Source organism: Temnothorax longispinosus, chromosome 8, assembly GCF_030848805.1.
Source record: "Temnothorax longispinosus isolate EJ_2023e chromosome 8, Tlon_JGU_v1, whole genome shotgun sequence".
Taxonomy (NCBI): Eukaryota; Metazoa; Arthropoda; class Insecta; order Hymenoptera; family Formicidae; genus Temnothorax; species Temnothorax longispinosus.
In genome coordinates this window covers 17,832,670-17,852,544 of record NC_092365.1, presented here as the reverse complement: position 1 = coordinate 17,852,544, position 19,875 = coordinate 17,832,670, and the positions used below count along the sequence as shown (strand labels likewise).

General features: G+C 37.2%; 2 protein-coding genes across 2 annotated transcripts in view; one reads left to right on the top strand and one right to left on the bottom strand.

Annotated features, from left to right (window-relative positions):
- LOC139818401 (lachesin) overlaps positions 1-19,875 on the bottom strand; it is a 51,249-nt gene that overhangs the window by 10,547 nt on the left and 20,827 nt on the right. The window contains exon 3 of the mRNA XM_071787075.1: positions 14,500-14,597. Within this exon, the coding sequence (XP_071643176.1) occupies positions 14,500-14,597 (98 nt within the window). The remainder of the gene's footprint in view (positions 1-14,499; positions 14,598-19,875) is intronic.
- Positions 9,024-19,875, top strand: part of Pygo (pygopus family PHD finger) — an 86,904-nt gene continuing 76,052 nt past the window's right edge. The window contains exons 1-2 of the mRNA XM_071787073.1: positions 9,024-9,149; positions 9,239-9,283. The gene's annotated coding sequence lies outside the window, so the exon portion shown is untranslated. The remainder of the gene's footprint in view (positions 9,150-9,238; positions 9,284-19,875) is intronic.

Sequence of the window (19,875 nt, the reverse complement as noted above, 5' to 3'; positions counted from 1 at the left end):
CAAGTGACTGTTGTGCGACCCATATAACCACCTCTGGCCATACGCGTGCGGCCAGTTACATGACGTGCTGGGACGCAACCTGGGGTGGTGTGTTACCCATACACCTGCGCGACACGCGTGTTACCTTGCCGCAACCTCAGCGGCGAGCTCAGACGAAGGGGTTGATCGCTGAAAACAGGGTTAATTGGCCTTAAGGACGTACATTAATATATGTCGCAGACGTTTACTTGACGCGCATTGATACAGAATAGTGACCGTAGAGTTATGACGTAAAAGCATATCGTGTAATAAATAGTAATAAAAGGTTATCTTTTCAAGAAAACGTTCGAACATGCACATTAAAGATGATTTAAAATGTTAGATAGAATACTGATATAAATCAATAAATTATTAGCATATATCAATTTTTGTACTCGATATAAATATGGCTTGTGATATTAAATTTTGAATCCTTTTTCTTATAAAAACATAAAATTACAGTATAAGTATACAGCTAGATTTCAGAGGCACTTTCTAAAGCCTTTTGTTTTTCAAAATGTGGAAATATATAAAACGTCTGGGCTGGCACACAAAAATTAGAGATAAATTTGTAGATTGAATTATTCTCTCTGTGAAACGATATTTAAAACTAGAAAATTAAAAAAATATTGAAATTTTTTGTTTAAACGACTGATTATGATTTTCTGTGAGAAAGGGAGTTTTCCTTTGTGTAACAATGCTATTTGTGATTATGGTAATGGGAAAGCAGCGAACCGTGCGCCGCATAGCTTAATCGAATCGATGTATAAGTAGTTCAATATAAATCGAGTTTCCGGTAAAAGCGAGCATTTACGCGAAAAACGGAATGCCTTTAGCTATCGAAGAAACGGAAAGGGGTTAAATGAGAGAAAACTGAAAGATGACGGAAGTCGCCGTTTGAATTCTTTCTTTATCGAGGTACAATCGACGGCGCTTTAAGTACATTGTCACGAAGGAATAACAGTTTGTTCTCTATGAAAGGAGGGGCACACTATCGACGTTGACTGTGGGGTCATTATCCCTATGGAGAAGATAACGATTCGTTCGATTCTATCCCGGAATAATACTGTTCCTCCTCCTCTGCGGAAACGGCATGCTTATCGCATAAAAAGCTCTCGAGGACTTAAACGGCGACTTAGTTCAGCATTTTGCATGGTCACGATCCTAAGAATCGGCGACCGTAGTAAGTAATCCATGATCCGAAAGGATAATTAATGAAATATAAATCTGAGGTTTCTATTTCGCTGCACGTTTAGGATGGTATTATTTCCTTTTAGCTTTGTTGTGATTCCAACAATAAAGGGCATATTTCAATCGCTAATCCTCTAACGCATTATACTTTTGACTGAATTCCCCCCCGAGGTTACTCGATATCCCATTGAAATAGTACAATTTTTTTAAAATATTTATATAGGCACATTACATGGAATCCGTTTACGTAAAATCGAATATGATACATACATCAACAATGCATCAATAATTTACGATTAGTCAATTTTTGATAGTTTTTTTAGCAGGGTATAAAATTGTAAGCGTATAAAATTGTATAATAGATATTCTTTATATTTTAATATATATATATTTTTTTAATTTAGTCATTAATAACTGTATACTGCATATTCAATCGACTCTCCAAATTCGGTAGATTACATTCTTGTCAAGACGGCTTTCATTATGGATGCTCAATATGCTTAGTGATAATCCTTCGCATCAAAGAGACTTTGATACTAATTAGAGATCTTCTCTTCGTGCATAAAGCAGTTCAGTGTTGAAAGTTTCCTTTAATTAAATATGTAAATAATAGATAGAAATATTTAAATGTGATTTATTGCTGTAAAATATAAAAAATATAAAGTATTTGATAATGGACGATTTGAATAAATGCCAACTTATTAATTTTATAATCAGTTAGAGGAGATGCCATTTTTTAGCTGGATCTTGGTAGCCTAATAATAAATTTCTGTGTGAATTTTGTACACTTTTTCTACTCAGTAAACTGATTATACTTGTCGATCTTAAAACACAAGTTATTGTTGGAACAGTAAATCTGTATACTTAAATCGATAATCGAGTTTTATGCTAATAAGCATTCTTTTAAAATCATTGTAAAGAATTTCAAGAATTTATTGCGAAAAACGCTCATCACGATCACGGATAGGGAGATCCAGGTTCGAACCTTGGTTGGGGTGATATTTTTCGTAATAAATTCTTTACAGTAATTAAAAAAGAAACGCTTTTTAGCATCAAAAGTTAAATGAATTATCGATTTAAGTGTGTGGATTTACTGTTCCAACAACAAATTGTATTTTAAGACAAATAATCGGCGTGTAGTTTAGGTAGTAGTCACTGATTGTGAATTAGAAAAACGATATAAAATTCACATAGAAATATTATTATTAGGCTACTAAGATCTAGCCCGATTGAAAATGGCATCTTCTCTAGTTGATTGTAAGATTCATATTGGTCCAGTTTCACTTATTATTATCTATTTATAATTTATAATATTTATTTAAATTATTCAATAATGATATATTTACGTAACATTACATATTTACATAATATTATACATTACATAAGTTATGTTTAAGAATGTTGATTAATGTCGATTAACATTGAATAAATTAATTTATAAATGTGCATCGGTGAGAAGTACAAAAAATTAGTTTATTATTAAAAGTATAACTCCATAATATAATGGAATATTCATATACTCACACATGCCGTAACAATTGAAACGTGTTAAATAAATCGCATCTACACGACAATTATCAAGCACCAAATTGATCGAATCTGTTGTAGTAGATCGCGCGCAGTGATTGCGCGCGGAATTGAATTTAATGAGATTAACTAGGATATTCGTTGCGTAATCTGCTTGAGTCCTTTGAGCAGGATAACTGATTGTCCCGATAGAAACGTTACACGCCAATCGTTGTACACGATTTCTTCTTTTCGTCGCAGCTCGAGAGTTACTTCTCCCGAGTGTGCAGTTTCATTGTGTGCCTTAATTTAATAACTGAAATACTATTTCTCTAGTTATTCGTACGTACGTTCGTACTTGCGCTATATACCCTCGTCTCTCCGAGTGCGCTTTTATCCGGGGATTTTCCACGGTCTCGTTACAACAAGAAACGTTCGTTGCAACAGGAAGAGACGTAGAGAAAGACTTCCTTTCCCGGTTGATAAATTAAAAACGAGTTCTATACTTACTCGGACGGAACCGCTCGACCGCCATTTCCACCGCTAGTCTTTGTAAGAGCATTAGCACCTTGAATCTAAAGGCTTACGTTCCTCGGTCGTCGGGGTATAAATCTACCTCTGTGAATCGTCCGGAACTGGTGTGCCGGCGGCAACATAGCACTTCAGTGCTGAAAGTCTCTCCTCCACATCTCCCGACTATCCAAACGAGGCGCAAAGTATTTTTCCTGGAAAAACACACACCTCCTGGACGTACTCGATGGCTGACACACACAGTATCCGAGCAGTTACGAAATTCCCCGGTGGGCACGTCTACGTCGGCGGCGGTCGGTACCCCTCCAGTGTAATATTTCGAAAGATCTTGTCTCACGAATCTACGTTAGCGCTAAGAGATTGCTCCCTCATACCCCTTTACTCGCGACCGCCACCTCCTGCCCGGCCATCTCTCCCCTTTTCCTCTTCCTCTCTCCATTGTAATCATGGAAACAATCATTCTTCTCTCTCCCTGGTTCCTCTTCAGTCCGACTGCGCTCTCTCCGCCTTTCGTCTTCTCTCTTTCTCTCTCTCTCTCTCTCTCTCTCTCTCTCTCTCTCTCTTTCTCTCTCTCTCTCTCTCATTTCCACCATCTCACGGACAATCCCTATGCCGCGTTCAGTATTTCTCGTTCTCTACTCTGCCACTTCCGCCTCTGTTCCTCGTCTGTCTGTATGGCCGTCCGTCTGTGTCGCTCTCTCTTTCTCTCTCTCTTCGCAAGCACAACGAATTTCGGTGTGTCTCGTTCTATCGTTGCACCGAAGGCAAGCGCACCGTGTTTGTGGCGCGGGGTACCTCGGTGCGGTGTGCTGATGGCGAAGGCAATGTGCGACTGATGGTAGTGGTGTTAGTGAAGGTGCTGGTGGTGGTGACGGCGGCGGCGGCGGCGGCGGCGGCGGCGGCGAGCTACCCTTTCGCTCGCCTCCGCAGCAATCACCGATTTGTCTGAATAAGCCCCGGGCAAGTATATGCTCATGCTTACCCTGGGGAAACACCACTTCGGCCAACTCGCACTCCCTCCCTTCTTCCCGGTCCTGCCTGTTCGCGTCCCTTTCGCCGCGCCAACAGTCTGCTACCCAGCTAACATACCCTCGTTCTCGTTGTCGGCATCCCTGAAAATGCTCCCGTTCATCGATGCTTGATGGAAACGTCGGCAGGAATAGTTGGGATATAGTAATAGGCTGCAGCAAGGGCGAAACGGGGTGAAAGAACGAAAAAGGAGAGACGCCATCGAAGTTTCTCCTCGTGTACTGTCGATCTGGTGGAGCTGGTAGCAAGGAGGAAAGGCAAGAAGATGAGCGACGAAGCTGTTTTTACCGGTTTTGCTTGGCGAACCGGGGGACAGTGTATAACTCCTTCGCAAAAAGGATCTCCGGCGTTATTGTAACGAATTTAATTATAGTGATATAATGTACAAGCCTGTTGATTTCAACGAATTAGAACAGGAATTAACTAATTATTGCGAGTAATGTATTATTTTAAGGAGAATTAAGTATTACAACAACTACGTGTAATAAATCGCAATATAGGTAACAAAATTTCCAACATAATATGTATTATATAACGTCAGTAACGTCAAAATTACGAATTATAAAATGTTTCGTGATTGCGATTGCTTTTCGCGATGATAGGAGAAAGAAGTGTTTCTGTCGCGACTACGTTACATAACCCGTGTTAAGTTCACTGAACAATAAGGAAGTGAACATTCTCTTGAGCGGGCAGTGAGATATGACTTAGTAAACTTGCAACTTCGCTCAACTATAAAGGACGATATCTCGCGAGAGAGAAGGTTGACGGTGATAAATGAATCGTCATAAGCAACTAAATTCGTCTCGACGCGTTTCTCAAAACGCCGCTATTCATATTACTTGTATTCACATTCATTTACGATCCCAATCTTGCCCCGATTCGCGTGAATCGTTTGGTCTGAGGTATAATTGGATTACGTACGGATACCGGGAAGCTTTCGTGGATTTATGTTTATCGGATATGTGCTATTGTGTTTCGCCGGTCCAAGTGTACACGTGGCCTATCTCTCACTATCCTATTTCACTATTAGTCCCGTCGATAATAGATGATCTTACATATGTGAATCGATTTGATCCGCTTTGAGCCAACCAATATCTCTAATTATGAATAAACAATAAAATCGAGTAACGAATTAAAGTTTATTGCTATAATTATAGAAGTGCCTTTTAATATTTGACATACTTAGAAATAGAAAAATTAATAGTAATCTGGTTGCATCTTAGATGCGAGATCGTAGCGAGAAGTTCAGAGAAAATGGTGCGAATATTCTGCAATGCTTCACCCTTAGTCTCCCCTCGCACTGAAGGTAGAATCGCTTTGATTTCTTTCGAGCGCGCGTTTCGACTTTCGCAATGGCGCAAATGAGAACATTTAAGGGATCAGAGCCGTCACGTACCTACACCTCACAGAAGATATCACCGTTCATTTTTTTCTTGATCCGTCTTTCGCGTCGACGGGAGAAGGAAAAAGAGGTAGACACAAGTCTGCCCGCCTTGTGCATCTCGGCGATTTGCCTCGTTTTACTTCCTTGAAAAGGTGCCGCGGATACTAAAAGCTTCAAGCTTGTCGGTGCCTTTTTTTCGTTTAGTTGGAAGGCTTTAGAAAGATCGGTCGAGACGAGCACAAGAATAGTAAGAAAACACTGAGGAACTCCGCGAAGATAAAGCGCTAAGAGAAAGAGCCGCTGTTAAAGTGTGGATCACAGAGTGTTGTGTGCGTGTGCGACTGTGTGTGCGCGTGCGAATTTTTATCTACTTGTCGCGAAAGGCGTTTTATAATCTCCTGAAAATTGCACGCTTTTAGGATCCTACTTTTGTGTCGGTAGCTGCCTCCATTTCCTTTCATCCATTATGATTGTTTTTTAGCGTCAGCTTTCTTGTTAATTGGCGATATTCGACGAATAAAACTTTTATGGAAAGATATCCGATTAACTCAAAATGTTGAACGCATAAATGGTTTCGGTTATACAGATTGTTCCGCAACTATCGTACAGATTATCTTTTGCATTAGTAAATGCACATGTAATTCCATCTGTATATGTTTTACATTCCAAATGAAAATGGATTTTGATGGTTGTTCAAGAGTTGTAGTTATTTATTAATTTATGAATCGGAGACAAATAAGTCTTTGATCTATTTTACATACCTATATTGCCAAACGTAATGATGTTATCAATCGCGCGATGGCGTGTGATAAGCTCGTTTAATTCGATATATATTACGAGAAAAGATTTATATGATTTCTTGTTTCTATATAATTATATTTAATTGTTGCATATGAATTACTCAATTCTTTTCTTTGATGCAAATTTAAAAGTGAATGCTTTAATTTCTTTTTATAGAAAGTATTATTAAATCTAATGTCTATTTGTAGAATAAGATTTATCTTGCTTTTGATTGCAGAAAATATAAGAATTGACTAATGGAATTTTTCCATTTTTACGTTTCGAAAAAAGTAAAATTGCATGAGTTTAGTACAATAAAACTTAAATAATATTTTTTGCAGCAGTTTAAAATTATTTTCCTAAAAGCACAATCTTTGTTTTATTAAAATTATGTAAATAAAATTTTATTTTTTCCGAAATGTAAAAATTTAGGTAAATAATAATAATAAAATAAATTAATTTACATAAATACTTTCCCAATTAAAATGAAGATACATTTTATCCTTTAATTTAGAGTTAATGTATGATAATGGGACTTATTGAAATAATTTTTGAACATGAAAAATAAAACATTCTACATATATTTATTTTATAAAGCACTTTAAAATTTATGCCAAATTTTATAAAATAGAATTCTATTATATTTGAATTCATTAATACAATTATTGTGTAATTTTATGCCGTGTATTTAGATATTATATATATGTAGGTACTTTAACAGTTTTATACACACTTGTAGCCTCTGATTTTCCATTCTATCGGCATGTAATATTGTATAAAACGAATTTTAACCTTTATTCTATCATAAATTATAAATCGTTTAAAATGAGTTTTATACGTTATATATTTCGTAGTAGTGACAAATTAGCCGGTGATGATATCTTTGGCGGTTGATTATTTCGGCGGCATACGCGCCGTATACGCAGTGTTTGCGCACTTCATCTTGTCATTTGCGTGATGAGATTCGACTTGAGATACAAATTAGCGGCACGAGCAGTTCCGCATGTCGGTGCATTATTACCTACTTTACGAAACACGTTCACGACAGGAAGAAGAAAACGCGATTATTCTCTTTAAGAGATTAACTATAATCAACTCGCGTAATTAATCAATTCCGCGATCGACAATTCATGAGCTTATATCGATGCGATAGCTATTTACCGAAGTAGATATATTCGTGCGATTTCATTGATTGAAATAGAGATCAAATGAGAATGACAAAGTATTATTCCATTACGAAATTTAGTGCGATTATTTATTTAACGATTTGAACATACATTTTTTTTTATTTAAATATAATTCTGTACTATTTTTGGATTAAAAGCACAGTGTAATGTCATTAGATCAAATGATTAAGCCGAAAGTCACGATATCGCGATATCGATTTTATTATTAACATATGCGTTTCATGGGATTTAATGTATTGCGCGTATAATCCAAATTTTGATCGTATATTTTCGAACAGTTTATCACGTCTTAATTAGTCTTCAACTCGATTTCATTAATCACGTCGTATCGTACGATATCGGGATAAAATTGCCGACGTCGTGCACGAATTTTTCGGTCATTAACGTATAATTCGCGAATGTGGGACGGATCGTGGGACGGATCGATTCGGAGCGCCGCGTTTTTAATTAGTAAGTACAATTGTAATTAATTCCGCGTTAATTATATCAGCCACGTGATACGAATTTTGCGTTCGCACATCGACGGTAAAATTCTTTGTCATTCGCAGTTCATTCATTGCGTTAATTTCCGAGACGTCGGACTCAAGTAATGAAAAACCAACGTAATAGTGATTTAACAACGATGGTCTATTAATAATTTGTTTGAAATGCAAGAGAGAGAGGAACTAAATATTTCGCGTGTATTTATATTATAACATGTAAAATATTTCCGCCATAGCGTTAAACTGGCACACACAGCGACTCGGTGTTTTTGCGCGACAGTATATAGCGCGCCGCGTGTTTATACAAGACAAGGTCGTTTTGTTTATCATTCGCGCGGCGAACCTCGGGCAGGTAGGCAGCGGAGCTCCGTGCTCCGTGCTCCGTCTTCGCATTATCTTTTAAATTTCGCGGTCGTCGATAGCGGGGATGGAACGAATTAATTCCGAATCTAGCAGCGTCGCGACACTCGCGACCACTCGCGACGCGTTCATTTAATAAGTGCGATTGCAGTTAGCAGAGTTAGCTCCGTATCATAATATTTAATAACGTAAAACGTTAACATATGCGTTTCACGAGAATTTAATGTAGGTAGGTATCGCACGTATATCCGAATTTCGATCATATATTTTCGAACGGTTTATATCACGTCTTAATTATGTTTTCAACTCGATCGTATAAATGCGGCATATGTGTATATCGGTGATTTATTAAAAAGCCCTTCGTCGCGTCGTCCAACATTCATATCGCGAAGCATGTATTTCAGTGAATCGTAATTTAGCCGCTCATGTTTTCTTCTCGATCGTTATTTTTCATAATGTAATAAAATCGGGAGTATACAAAGTATGCCGGACGATATCGTATTCTGAAAATTAGTAACGGCCGAACAGTACGATCATAATTAACCACAATTATTTTCGCCAGTGTTGTGCGAGTGCGACGAACCTGACGACCTAACCTAACCATGACATCCTGAGATTCCTGAGACTGAGAGGAGGAGCAGGCCTAGGGAAGGCATCGGGTGCCAGCGGAGCATCCACAGGGTGAGTCGATTATTTATTTTACGATAATCACTTTTCGAAATATTAATTATTTTAGGCATTTTTCTAATTGAAATATGTTTGCTTTACAGATCGTCGTAGTCGGTGTTACAACTCCGCTGCTGCGCATCGAATCGGTGAGTGTCGAAGTACTTTTTATTTTACTTTGAGGTAACAGATCTGTGTCTATTGTGCAATAATTATATCAGATATAATTGTATATGGATGCATGTATTAAGTGAAATGTAAAAAGGTACGTATTACATTTCACTCGAATAAGATGGATTAGGATTAGTTCAAAATGTTTAACCTTGGAATTTTCTTGACTATTGATGTATTCTATAAACGAAAAATTTTATATAATTATAAACTTTATGGTATTTTTAATTGTGTTCCTGAAAAACCTGCTTGCAATTTATGCATAAGTCAATAGTCATTGAAGGTAAAATTTCTATACGCTCCGTGTTTCCTATATGCAAAACATTGCAAGACATAATTCGAGTCTTTTTATAATTTTGCACCACTTAAAATTCATCTGTTAAAAGTATTAGAAGAGTGTGCATCAAAATAAACGAAAAGTTTATCTATAAAAATAAGAAACATCGATATATATGTATAGGCAGACATATCTATATTTTTTTATATAAATTATGTCTTAAAAGAAAAATTGTTAAAAATAGTTGTGCAAAAATGCGATAGAAAGAGTACGAAGCTCTTCAAATTTACTTAATTTTGCTTAATAACTTACACTATTGTGCACTTTTGCCTAAATATAAATCGCGGTGAAATGTTGCTCTCTCTCCGAAAACGGTGCGAAAAGTGGACGAGCAAATGGTTACTCATCGCGTACGTGTTTGTACGTAAAACATTAATGGAACACATGCACACTGATGATTTAGTCTTTGTTGTAAAACGAAGTTGTAGGTATATAATTCATACCGGCGCGGCGTACCCGACTTCGTCAATGCATCACTAGTTAAAACTTCGCGATACTTTACTTACGCGTTTAACGATTCACCGTCGTGGCTCGAAACGCATATATGCATAGGTATAACAGCTCTCTTGAATGTAAAACTGTCAAACTTTATTTCAAATATATTTCAACATGAAAACTTTGAATCCTCTTTAAAAAATGTATATACTTTTCGCCATCGCGTTATTATTCGAGATAAAAATTAGTAGAGCTTAGTAAAAATCCTAATTTTGATGCTATCGTACGTTTATTTATTTTATTAACCTTTAACTGCACGAGCGGGGTCTGGCCGGACCCCAAGCGCTATTTTTGTTACGTATTTTCTTAGTTACGCGAAATATCAGTTATGTGTTTTATTTTTTATGTACTCTAAAACTTACATATCTTACATTACTTTTAGAGAAAACAAAAAAAACTTGTGGGGATCCCTGCAGATCCCACCTGTGACTATACGTTACTAAAAATAACGCGTATATTTAGAAGTTAAAAACTACGATATTAAATTAACAATAAGTTCGTCCACATCTTCATCGAAAATTGATACGATCCAAACATAGCTGTTATAGTTCTCTCGAAATTATTTATATCCTTATACATGATATATATACGTGACTATATATAGATATCTCATTTAATATGTCTGCTTAAGTATGTTGTTAAAAAAAAATTTAGTCAAGATTTGTTAGTATTTGCATTAGTTCACTAAGGTAAATACACATTCAGCTTGAACTGGCAAAGTGCAGTAGTTAAGACTGAAAATGATCAGACGGAATACGCAATTTTCGACTTCGTACATTCCCTATTTCGGCTATTTCCCTTGAGTTAAAGTTTCAATTGCATGGCAGATATCAAATTTCTCCAGATTTATTTCATTATACTGAATTATAATTTAATGTTTTAATAGCGCATTCTAAGATCTGTATTAATAATTTCTCTAAATAAAGTACTAATTAGTCAATTATTCAGAAACTATTGTAACGTTAGGATCTTTAATTAATCACCAAAATACGCAATTAAATGTATCAATTGGATTATGATGGAGATAAATAATGAACAATTAATCACGTATTAAATCTATTAGATTAATTATTTTATAGTTGCGTTATCACTCGAAAAGTAAAAAAATAAATCACGATACATCGCGGTTTCAAATATTGAACTTATGTAATTATGTATTAGTAAAATTTTCTTGGCATATATTTGCAATTACGTTAAAAATCAAGGCAATAATTAATGAATAAATAAGAAAGATTAGGAAAAATATAAAAGATTAAAGCAAAATTGAGACATCTTATAAAAATCTGAATAATAATCATTAAGCAATTTTGAAATAAATAAAATAAAATATATGAAATATATCCTGTTATTTTACGCTTATAACATATCCACATAAAAATATTTAAATGTATCTTTCTTTTGCACTAATTCACATTATATTTAACCTTGGAAAAATAAAAAGACTAATCATAAGTTTCTTTAAAAAAATAATAGAAAAAGAAGAGAAAAGAATTATGCAATTACATTAACATTTTTCCCCCTTGTTACATTCAATAAATAATTTATTTTTAATTACGTAAATATATAGGGAAATGCATAAATCGTAAATATCTTTTTCTTATTTTTGTTAACGAGAAATAAATACCATAAGAGAATTTTAGTATCAGCTAAACACTTATATTCCAAAAATTTCAGTGTTTTATTTATTATTTTATTTTATTTTTTCTCTTTTTTATTTTTCACTAATAAATCAATTGAATTAAATAAATAAATCAGCTATAATGTATTTGACATAAAGTTTAATGATTACAAAGTATTCGTCAAATTTTATATAATTATAAACTTTATGGTATTTTTAATTGTGTTCCTGAAAAACCTGCTTGCAATTTATGCATAAGTCAATAGTCATTGAAGGTAAAATTTCTATACGCTTCGTGTTTCCTATATGCAAAACATTGCAAGACCATAATTCGAGTCTTTTTATAATTTTGCACCACTTAAAATTCATCTGTTAAAAGTATTAGAAGAGTGTGCATCAAAATAAACGAAAAGTTTTAATTCAATGACTGGGCATCATTGAACTATGCGACTCGCATAGTTTGTTTGTTGAAAGGCACGCTATTATTACAACACTTCTTTGCAGTATGTGCGCATAAAGCGCTCTTATTACTATCTATCCGTGGCACAAATATGCGAGTCTGTTTGTCGGACATAGTGCTGGGATATGGTGTACTGCATAAAAATAGTACATGCACGCGAATATATAGGTATATAAAAAAAATTATTAAATGTGTGCGTACGCCGAATGGCAAACAACTATGGCCTAGAGTGTTTTCGGGCCAACCGCGAAGTGTATTCGATTTTGTTGTGCCTGGTGTAAAACTACGTGGAACACGGTAAAAAAAGGGAGAAATAGTAGTACAGCGCATATAATCCACGCGTGAAAGCTTTGCGATTCGCATTGTTGAAGGCGCATTGTTGTTATCCGCGCGCATATCTCGTACTTTGAATGAATTACTGAATCGTAAACTACAAGACGCTGTAGAATAAATTAAACAGGATAATTACGCTGGCTGAACATTAACACCGCGGCAGTATTGCGAATATCGGGGGGTATTATATCATCCAAACGTTTAATTAAGCTGCTTAGGCGTTACTCAGCATTCTGGAAATACAAAATGTTATTTAACGTGAAAGTCCTTAAAACGTACGGGAAAGCGAGACTAACTTATTAACTTTTCTCGTTAATTGCGAAATATAATAGCATCGACGTAGCTTTTTTTTTGTGGAAAATTTTTAATTTTCGTAACTATGTCCGTTAACCTCTTTCTCGCTTTATTTAACTTTTTCTATATTTGTGCACGATATTGTAACAACGGGCTCTGTATTCATTTCATCAGTTACGTTTCAAAATACGTTATATCTGCTGTATCGCTTTATGATCACGCTATTTGTTTTTGGATACATATTAATTGTTTTGAAACGTATTATTTCATTGTGGAACTACTAAGTAATTTATTTAAATTGTTTTTAACTGTCATATATTGTTTTACGTCTCTGTATACTTTGTAGTCTCTTATCTTTTTATAATTTGAAAAAATTAGCGGTATTTTCCTATTTTATCGCGTAATTAATTTTAGGTCGTCTGATAATATAACGCTTTTTGCGAAATTCGCCCAATCTCACATATCGCGCGGCGCAACTATAATTAGCGATTAATTGATAAAGATGCATTCGTCGGAATTACAGGCTGGCAAGGTCTATCCGCATACAAATTTGCGGTTATCGAATTTTGTTTTACAGACGGTCGCGCGAGTATGGGTCGGCACGCGTTAAAAGCGCCGTAGCTAAAATAACACAAAATAATGCCGATGCGCGAGTTTTAACGTATTTAATCACACGTGAAAGCTTTATGCTGGGGAGAAAAAAAATCATCGGCGCGATGCCCAAAGCGAGTTTCACAACGAATCATACATCGCATTCGTTTGCATGCTCGTGATGGCTTGACTTCAAATTCTAATTAATCAACTCGACACACATTATAAGCCGATGGCGAAAAGCTCTCGGCGACAAAATAGCAACTTTGACCTAAAAATAAACATTTGTGCCACAGGCGTTTATGCATGGTTTATTGAATATACCTGGCACATTTGAGTTGCAAATTCGTGCCGTATTACGATTACATTTGTACGATTACATTGTTGCTGTGTTCACTCTCTTTATTTCTCGACTATTCCCGAGAAGATTCAACGTGAAATACAAAAGATTATCTCGATGTTTCATATTAGTAGTTTGCCATGTGTTAACCCGAGGCAACATGTGCGAATTCGCGCAAGAGAAAATTCTCCCGGTTAATTCGGGCATTACTGAATTTCTTGCATGTTTAAATGAGGTAAAGAAATTCTTATTTTTTTATATATTTTTGCGCATACATACGAAATGAATGAACATGAACGTTTTGATGCAACGTAGCCAAGAAAGGCTCTCTTAATCCGCTGGCGCAGTTATTCTAATAATAATAATAATAATAAGAATCGGCATGTATAGCATTTTCTCGTCATTTATATCGTCGTGTTATTTGCTTATTTCGAGCGGAAAACTCGCGCTCGCGGAAAAATACAAGAAACTGCGGGCGGAGCGCGCAAAAAGACGCTGGCACGCTGACATCTGCCAGAACCAGCCCGGGGCGACCCATTTATTTCCGCGGGATTACCCGAATTTCAGATTCTCTTATCGCTCTAGCAACGTGCGCTTATGCGTTTCCAAGTCGGCTAATTAGCGCCCGGTGCTTGCTCCGCCGCGAGCGTCAACGCGTTGCGCCGCGCCGCGCCGCGCCGAGCCGAACCGAGCCACGTTTCTTGCGAAAATTCACCGGCTGCTTACCTTGTAATTTCCCACTTTCCTGATGGTACAGGAGAGGGCGACCTCTTTGCCAATAGCGGCGGTCACGTTGCCGATCGGCTCGGAGAAGCTCGGCACATCTGCGAACCAAAAGAAGCTTCGCGTTATGCTCCTAATTAAGTTCAAGCATTCTGAGAGCCTTACACAAGCAACGCCGATACCTTATAAAATTTTAACTGATAGTCCTTTTAAGGAAAATTCTAAAAGAGAGGAGTAAATGTTTTACTTTCGTTATCATTTACATTTAGAAACAAGTTGCCTGGATAAAAGTTAAATTGCATGAAGCTTTCTGAAACGTGATTGTATAGTTTTAATGACATTTTTTAACAGATACAGAGCAATTTTCCAACAAAATGTTTGAGAGAAGACATCACGTTTGTCAACTTTTTAATATTTATATATCTTGGTAATAAAATGTCGAATATTAAAAATTATGAACCGATTAAACTGCGGAATCGAATTATACATATATAATAAGCATTGAAAGTTATACTGCAAGGTATCATGTCGAGTTATGATGTTGTTCATCACTGAATGTTGAATTGAATTGGTCGTAGAGTAGGCAACACATAGTAATGGCTTAACCACAATAGATCAATTGCCTTTATTGATCAATCAAATGTTCCCTGGAGAACAGTTCCCTCCCGGGTACAATTATAATTTAGGTGGCTAGGCTGCGCGTGAACTTAAATAATTTATAACCGTGGAACAATGGAAGACTTAAAATAACGACTGGGGACGAGAGAACTCCCTTAAGTGGGGTAATTAAAAACACATAAAGCATCTAATGTCATCTATATAGCGTGTATCAACTGTAACATTGGACGAGTTATCCCCGAAACGTCGAGATAACTCTAAAAAATATTGCGAATTGTTGCAATTTTTGAAAAAAATAAAATATCTCGCACGAAATATCCGGGTTATTCGAGGGTTTCGCGTTACGAATATCGAAAATTGCAATTATCGTGCTTACTGTACACGCGAAATTTGAACGTGTTTCGCAATTACATCCGTACATCCCTATATATGCGCGATGATTAAAATAAATATTTCGCAGTGCGTTATTGACGCTTCAGTGATACGTCGTGTGCAAACGATACATCGCGTCGTCGCAGCGAGATTATATGAAACTAATATCGTTCATTCAACTTTCCATTTTCATATACGTAAAATAATGGTATAAATATTCGGCCCCGCCGATAAATCGTTATTTTATACGAGGCTTAGCGCGCGTTGTCGCTTTGACAAATATTTTATGCCACTCGAGGCAGACGCACAGTGCTTCGATGTTCATGATTCGTTGACTCTCGTTAAAACGCACGTGACAACGCAATAGCAGCGATTAACGGCTTGTTGACGCATATAATACCGTATCTCGAACGGTGAAGTATAGTTTTAATTTCCTGTCAAGCCCCAAATTGCAGCTCGCGTTGACGTGGATGGTGATGCACCGAGTTGTTCCTATGCATAAGAATCGCGGGACGCGTTACAAGACTGATATAAATGAGGAATATAATAATGAATATTCATCAAAACGCCATCTATGGAGAGGCGTTGATGAATTCTTCATCACAATAGCGTTAATCTAAAATATATTGTGAATACCTTCCTGGCTTTTCGCGAATACACCATAACCACAGCTTACAATAAGCTCAAATACGCACTCACGTGTGCAACGCGTGTGTGTATTTAACGCAAATTCCTCGTACAAAGTGATTTGAACATTGCTGTAGCTTATAACGCATATTGTACTGAAATCTGAATTAAGATAATTAACGGGGGAAATTACACATTTATCAACTGCATTGGAGCTACTATACGGGAAGTTTGTACATATTACGTGTTATAAAAGCGTTCCTTAATTTCCGATTATGTCATTAAGATCTGAGAGAACTTCAACTGTCACATCTGGTAGGTAATTATATAATTGTTAGTGAACTTGTCCCCTTTTCCCTTTTGGCTGCTTGAAATCTCACGCCATCTCACGGGATCTCATTATTTAACGTTGAAAGAACTTACGCGATCTTAGCAAATTTACGTGGAGATTTTCGCTTATCATCCTTCTACTTCTAGAGGAAAATTACGTAATTGATCTCCCGAGTTGTCCAATTTTCCTACAATAAAAGAGTCTAGATTCATTCTTCTTGATTCATTCTGCTCGCTCCCGAGAACAATGTGCACCGGCTTTATTTTACGAAAGTACCGGGCGATTCTTCCTACCGGGCCGGGACCGTAAAATCGAGCCGGCGAACACGGGGGCGCCTGAGAAAAAGAAAATAACCTAACGCGCAGATCGAAGCGGAAAGTATTACGAGGCGCTACACACTTTTATAAGCAAGAAACCGTCTCTCTTGCCGCGCGGGTTGCGATGGAGGCGCGGGGACGAAAGAAGCGAGAAGTTTAAGCGAACAACATTCAGCTGTATCGCAGGCACGGCACGTGGCGCAATATTGAAACATGCGCGAAGTCAAAGTTTGCAAATACCATCTCATCGCCGGGTCATGCTTCTGGGTGGTGCATCGGGCGCGGCAACATCCGCCGCGCCGGCCTTCCATCGCGGTTTGCATCGAACGGAAGAAGCCGCGACAGCAAACTGTGTCCAGCCAATCCGAAAACGTGTGATATTCTGAGATATGTAGAAACTCTACTCGGACCTTTCTGACCGTTTCCTGTGTGACGAGGCTGGACGAGAACGCCGACGGACGAAAGACTATGAGTTAGACGTGTCGAAAGTGTTAGCGTTGGTTTGTGAGGTCCGTCTCGGAGAAACGGAGCGCCGATGGTATTATGATAAGATATTCACTGACAGAAACAGGAGAGGAAAGGTATTTTCAGCTTCCACCGCCGACGTCCCCGCGGCCGTATCCAGAATGTAATATAAGGAGACGTGGGGGAAGATAGCGACGTTACTCGCTTCGAGTGGCCCCGTCTACGGGGAAGAGATGAGATGGGAAGATCGGGGAGAGATAGGGAGAAAGAGAGAAAGAGGGAGAGGAACTAGAGAGATTTTGCTTCTCTCGAGAGGGATGATGCCGCGAGCAGTAGGCGTGTAGGGTATGGATGTACGTGTGGGCGCGCGCACGCACACTCGTACCGGTCTTATTTTATGGCGAAATTATTCCAGGAGAAAAATAATTCAATCTCTTCGCGGTACAAGTTACGGTACTTGGCATCCGCGCTCCCGTACTCGAGTGCCGCTCGTTTCTGTAGACTCCGGAATGCCGATCGAAGAGCGGGGATCGGCTTTCACTTTTGCCTCTCGACATCGGCTCTCTCACCGATAATCACGTGAAAAATAAAAGGCGCGCTTTGTCGGGAAAATTGATCTCTCCGTCGTTGTTTTGTCGCGTCTTAGTTTACGAGACGAGCACGCTACAAATTATTTACGTGGTCGCCTTTACAGATTTCTTTACGAGAGAAGTGTGATTTATGCAATTTTAAAGCGAAATTTAAAAGATTGCTTGGGACGAGGCTATCGAATTTTTAGCTCGAGGGAAGAAACTCCTTCAAATATTCGATTTTACGTAAAAGATGGTTATTGTAAGAATATATTAACCTATCGGTGTATTACATTTTGTAGGAAAATGTTTACGTTCGGCATGTGCAATTCAAGATACAGTTTGTTCAGATGTGAGCGAAGGGAATAACTGTAATGGGCGAATATCCCCGAAACTATTTGAAATATCAAAAAATCGTTTCGAATTTTCAAGCAAAAGTTTGATGGAACGTATGCGCGCGTATGCGATGGAAACATGGAAATCCTATATATAATCGAATAACTAAACGTCAAAAATCAGGTGTCAGATTTCGTAGTTACACTCGAACAACTTGTTACCGTTTCCATTTAAAACTAGTTCGTTAAAAAAACTTAAAAATTCGTAAAATCTAAAGCATTAACTTGACAAAATTTTACAAAAATATTCAAAATAAAATAATTATATACATACATATATATTTGAATATAGAAAAGTCTCTTAAAACATTTTTTAATTTCTTATATATTCTATTTCTCTTATAATTTACAGTTTTTGGTGCATGACATTCCGAATGTAAATTCTTGAGAAATACAAGTGTGTAGGTATTAAATTGTTTAATGAAAATTATTTCCGGTTTGTAAATTACAATGCAATTTTAATTCAATTTTTAATACCCACTGTTTTATTTCCACACTGTCGGTTTTCATGCTTATTTTATAATTGTTAGTGCATCAATTTTACACGGCGGCAGTATTTAAAACGTATTTATAATTTTACATTTTGCTTTTTGCGATCACGATTGTTTGTAAGGTGTCGCGCGTACGGCAGCGAATACAAGTTGCGGCGGTCAGTAGTAAAGGTAAGGCATGAGACCAACGAGGGGGTTGTTATTTCCTTCCGCGTCGTAAAATACGTAACTACGTTAGCGACTTTAAGCAATCGAGATTCGAACGCGATAGAACGGCTGCACCGCGTTTCTGTAGCAGTTTCTCTGCGGGAAGCCTCCAGGGCGAGAAACTTGATATCAAAATAAATGGCTGTACCATACCGTGACGTTGTAAAGAATTTGAGAGAATTCGGGCGTATACGACGATGTTAAACCAAACAATATTGTACTCGTGATACATGTGAACATTACGTATCCCAATCGAGCGATAAATCCGTCAAATCGGAGCATTTTTTTTTTTTTTTTTTCAAAAAGCTCATGATACATAAATAACTGCGAAAGTTATGTAATAAATCTCTAGGATTGTTATATAAAATTTCTGCGAAATTACTCGGTTTCGATAAGATCGACGTTTTCAGAATAATAGAAACGGAGTTGGGTGGAAAAGTGAGGAAGGTGCGGAACACAATTTAAAAGTGGAGAGGAAGAGGTCAATGCAATTCATGAAACTTCATGAATACGATTTTAAGCGTTACAGAAATGAAAGAAGTTACCACAAACGATAATTGTACCTTTCCATTCTGCATAATTATACGATTTCATTCAACAAATGTTCTTCCTTCGTTATTCATTGATCTTGACGAATGAATTTACCGATCTAATAAATGAAGAACATCATGTCACGAATGTATTGAGGGTCAATTGTCTCGTTACTCGTGAATTGCATGATGAATTACACGTACGGTACCGAACTCTCGTTAGGCGAACGACTCGACTGGCCGATAGTTAAAAACAACTAAAGAAAGACAATATCTATACCGCGTACCGCGTGTGAGTAATAACTTTGCCGAGTTATCGCAGTTTTCACATCGACCGTAAATACCGAGGCACCGTGCTATACGAATGAAATTTTCGAATCGAAATAAAATGTAGAGGGACCGAACGAGATTGGCGATCCAGGACGATTGGCAATATTCACAAATAAAGGGGACCGAT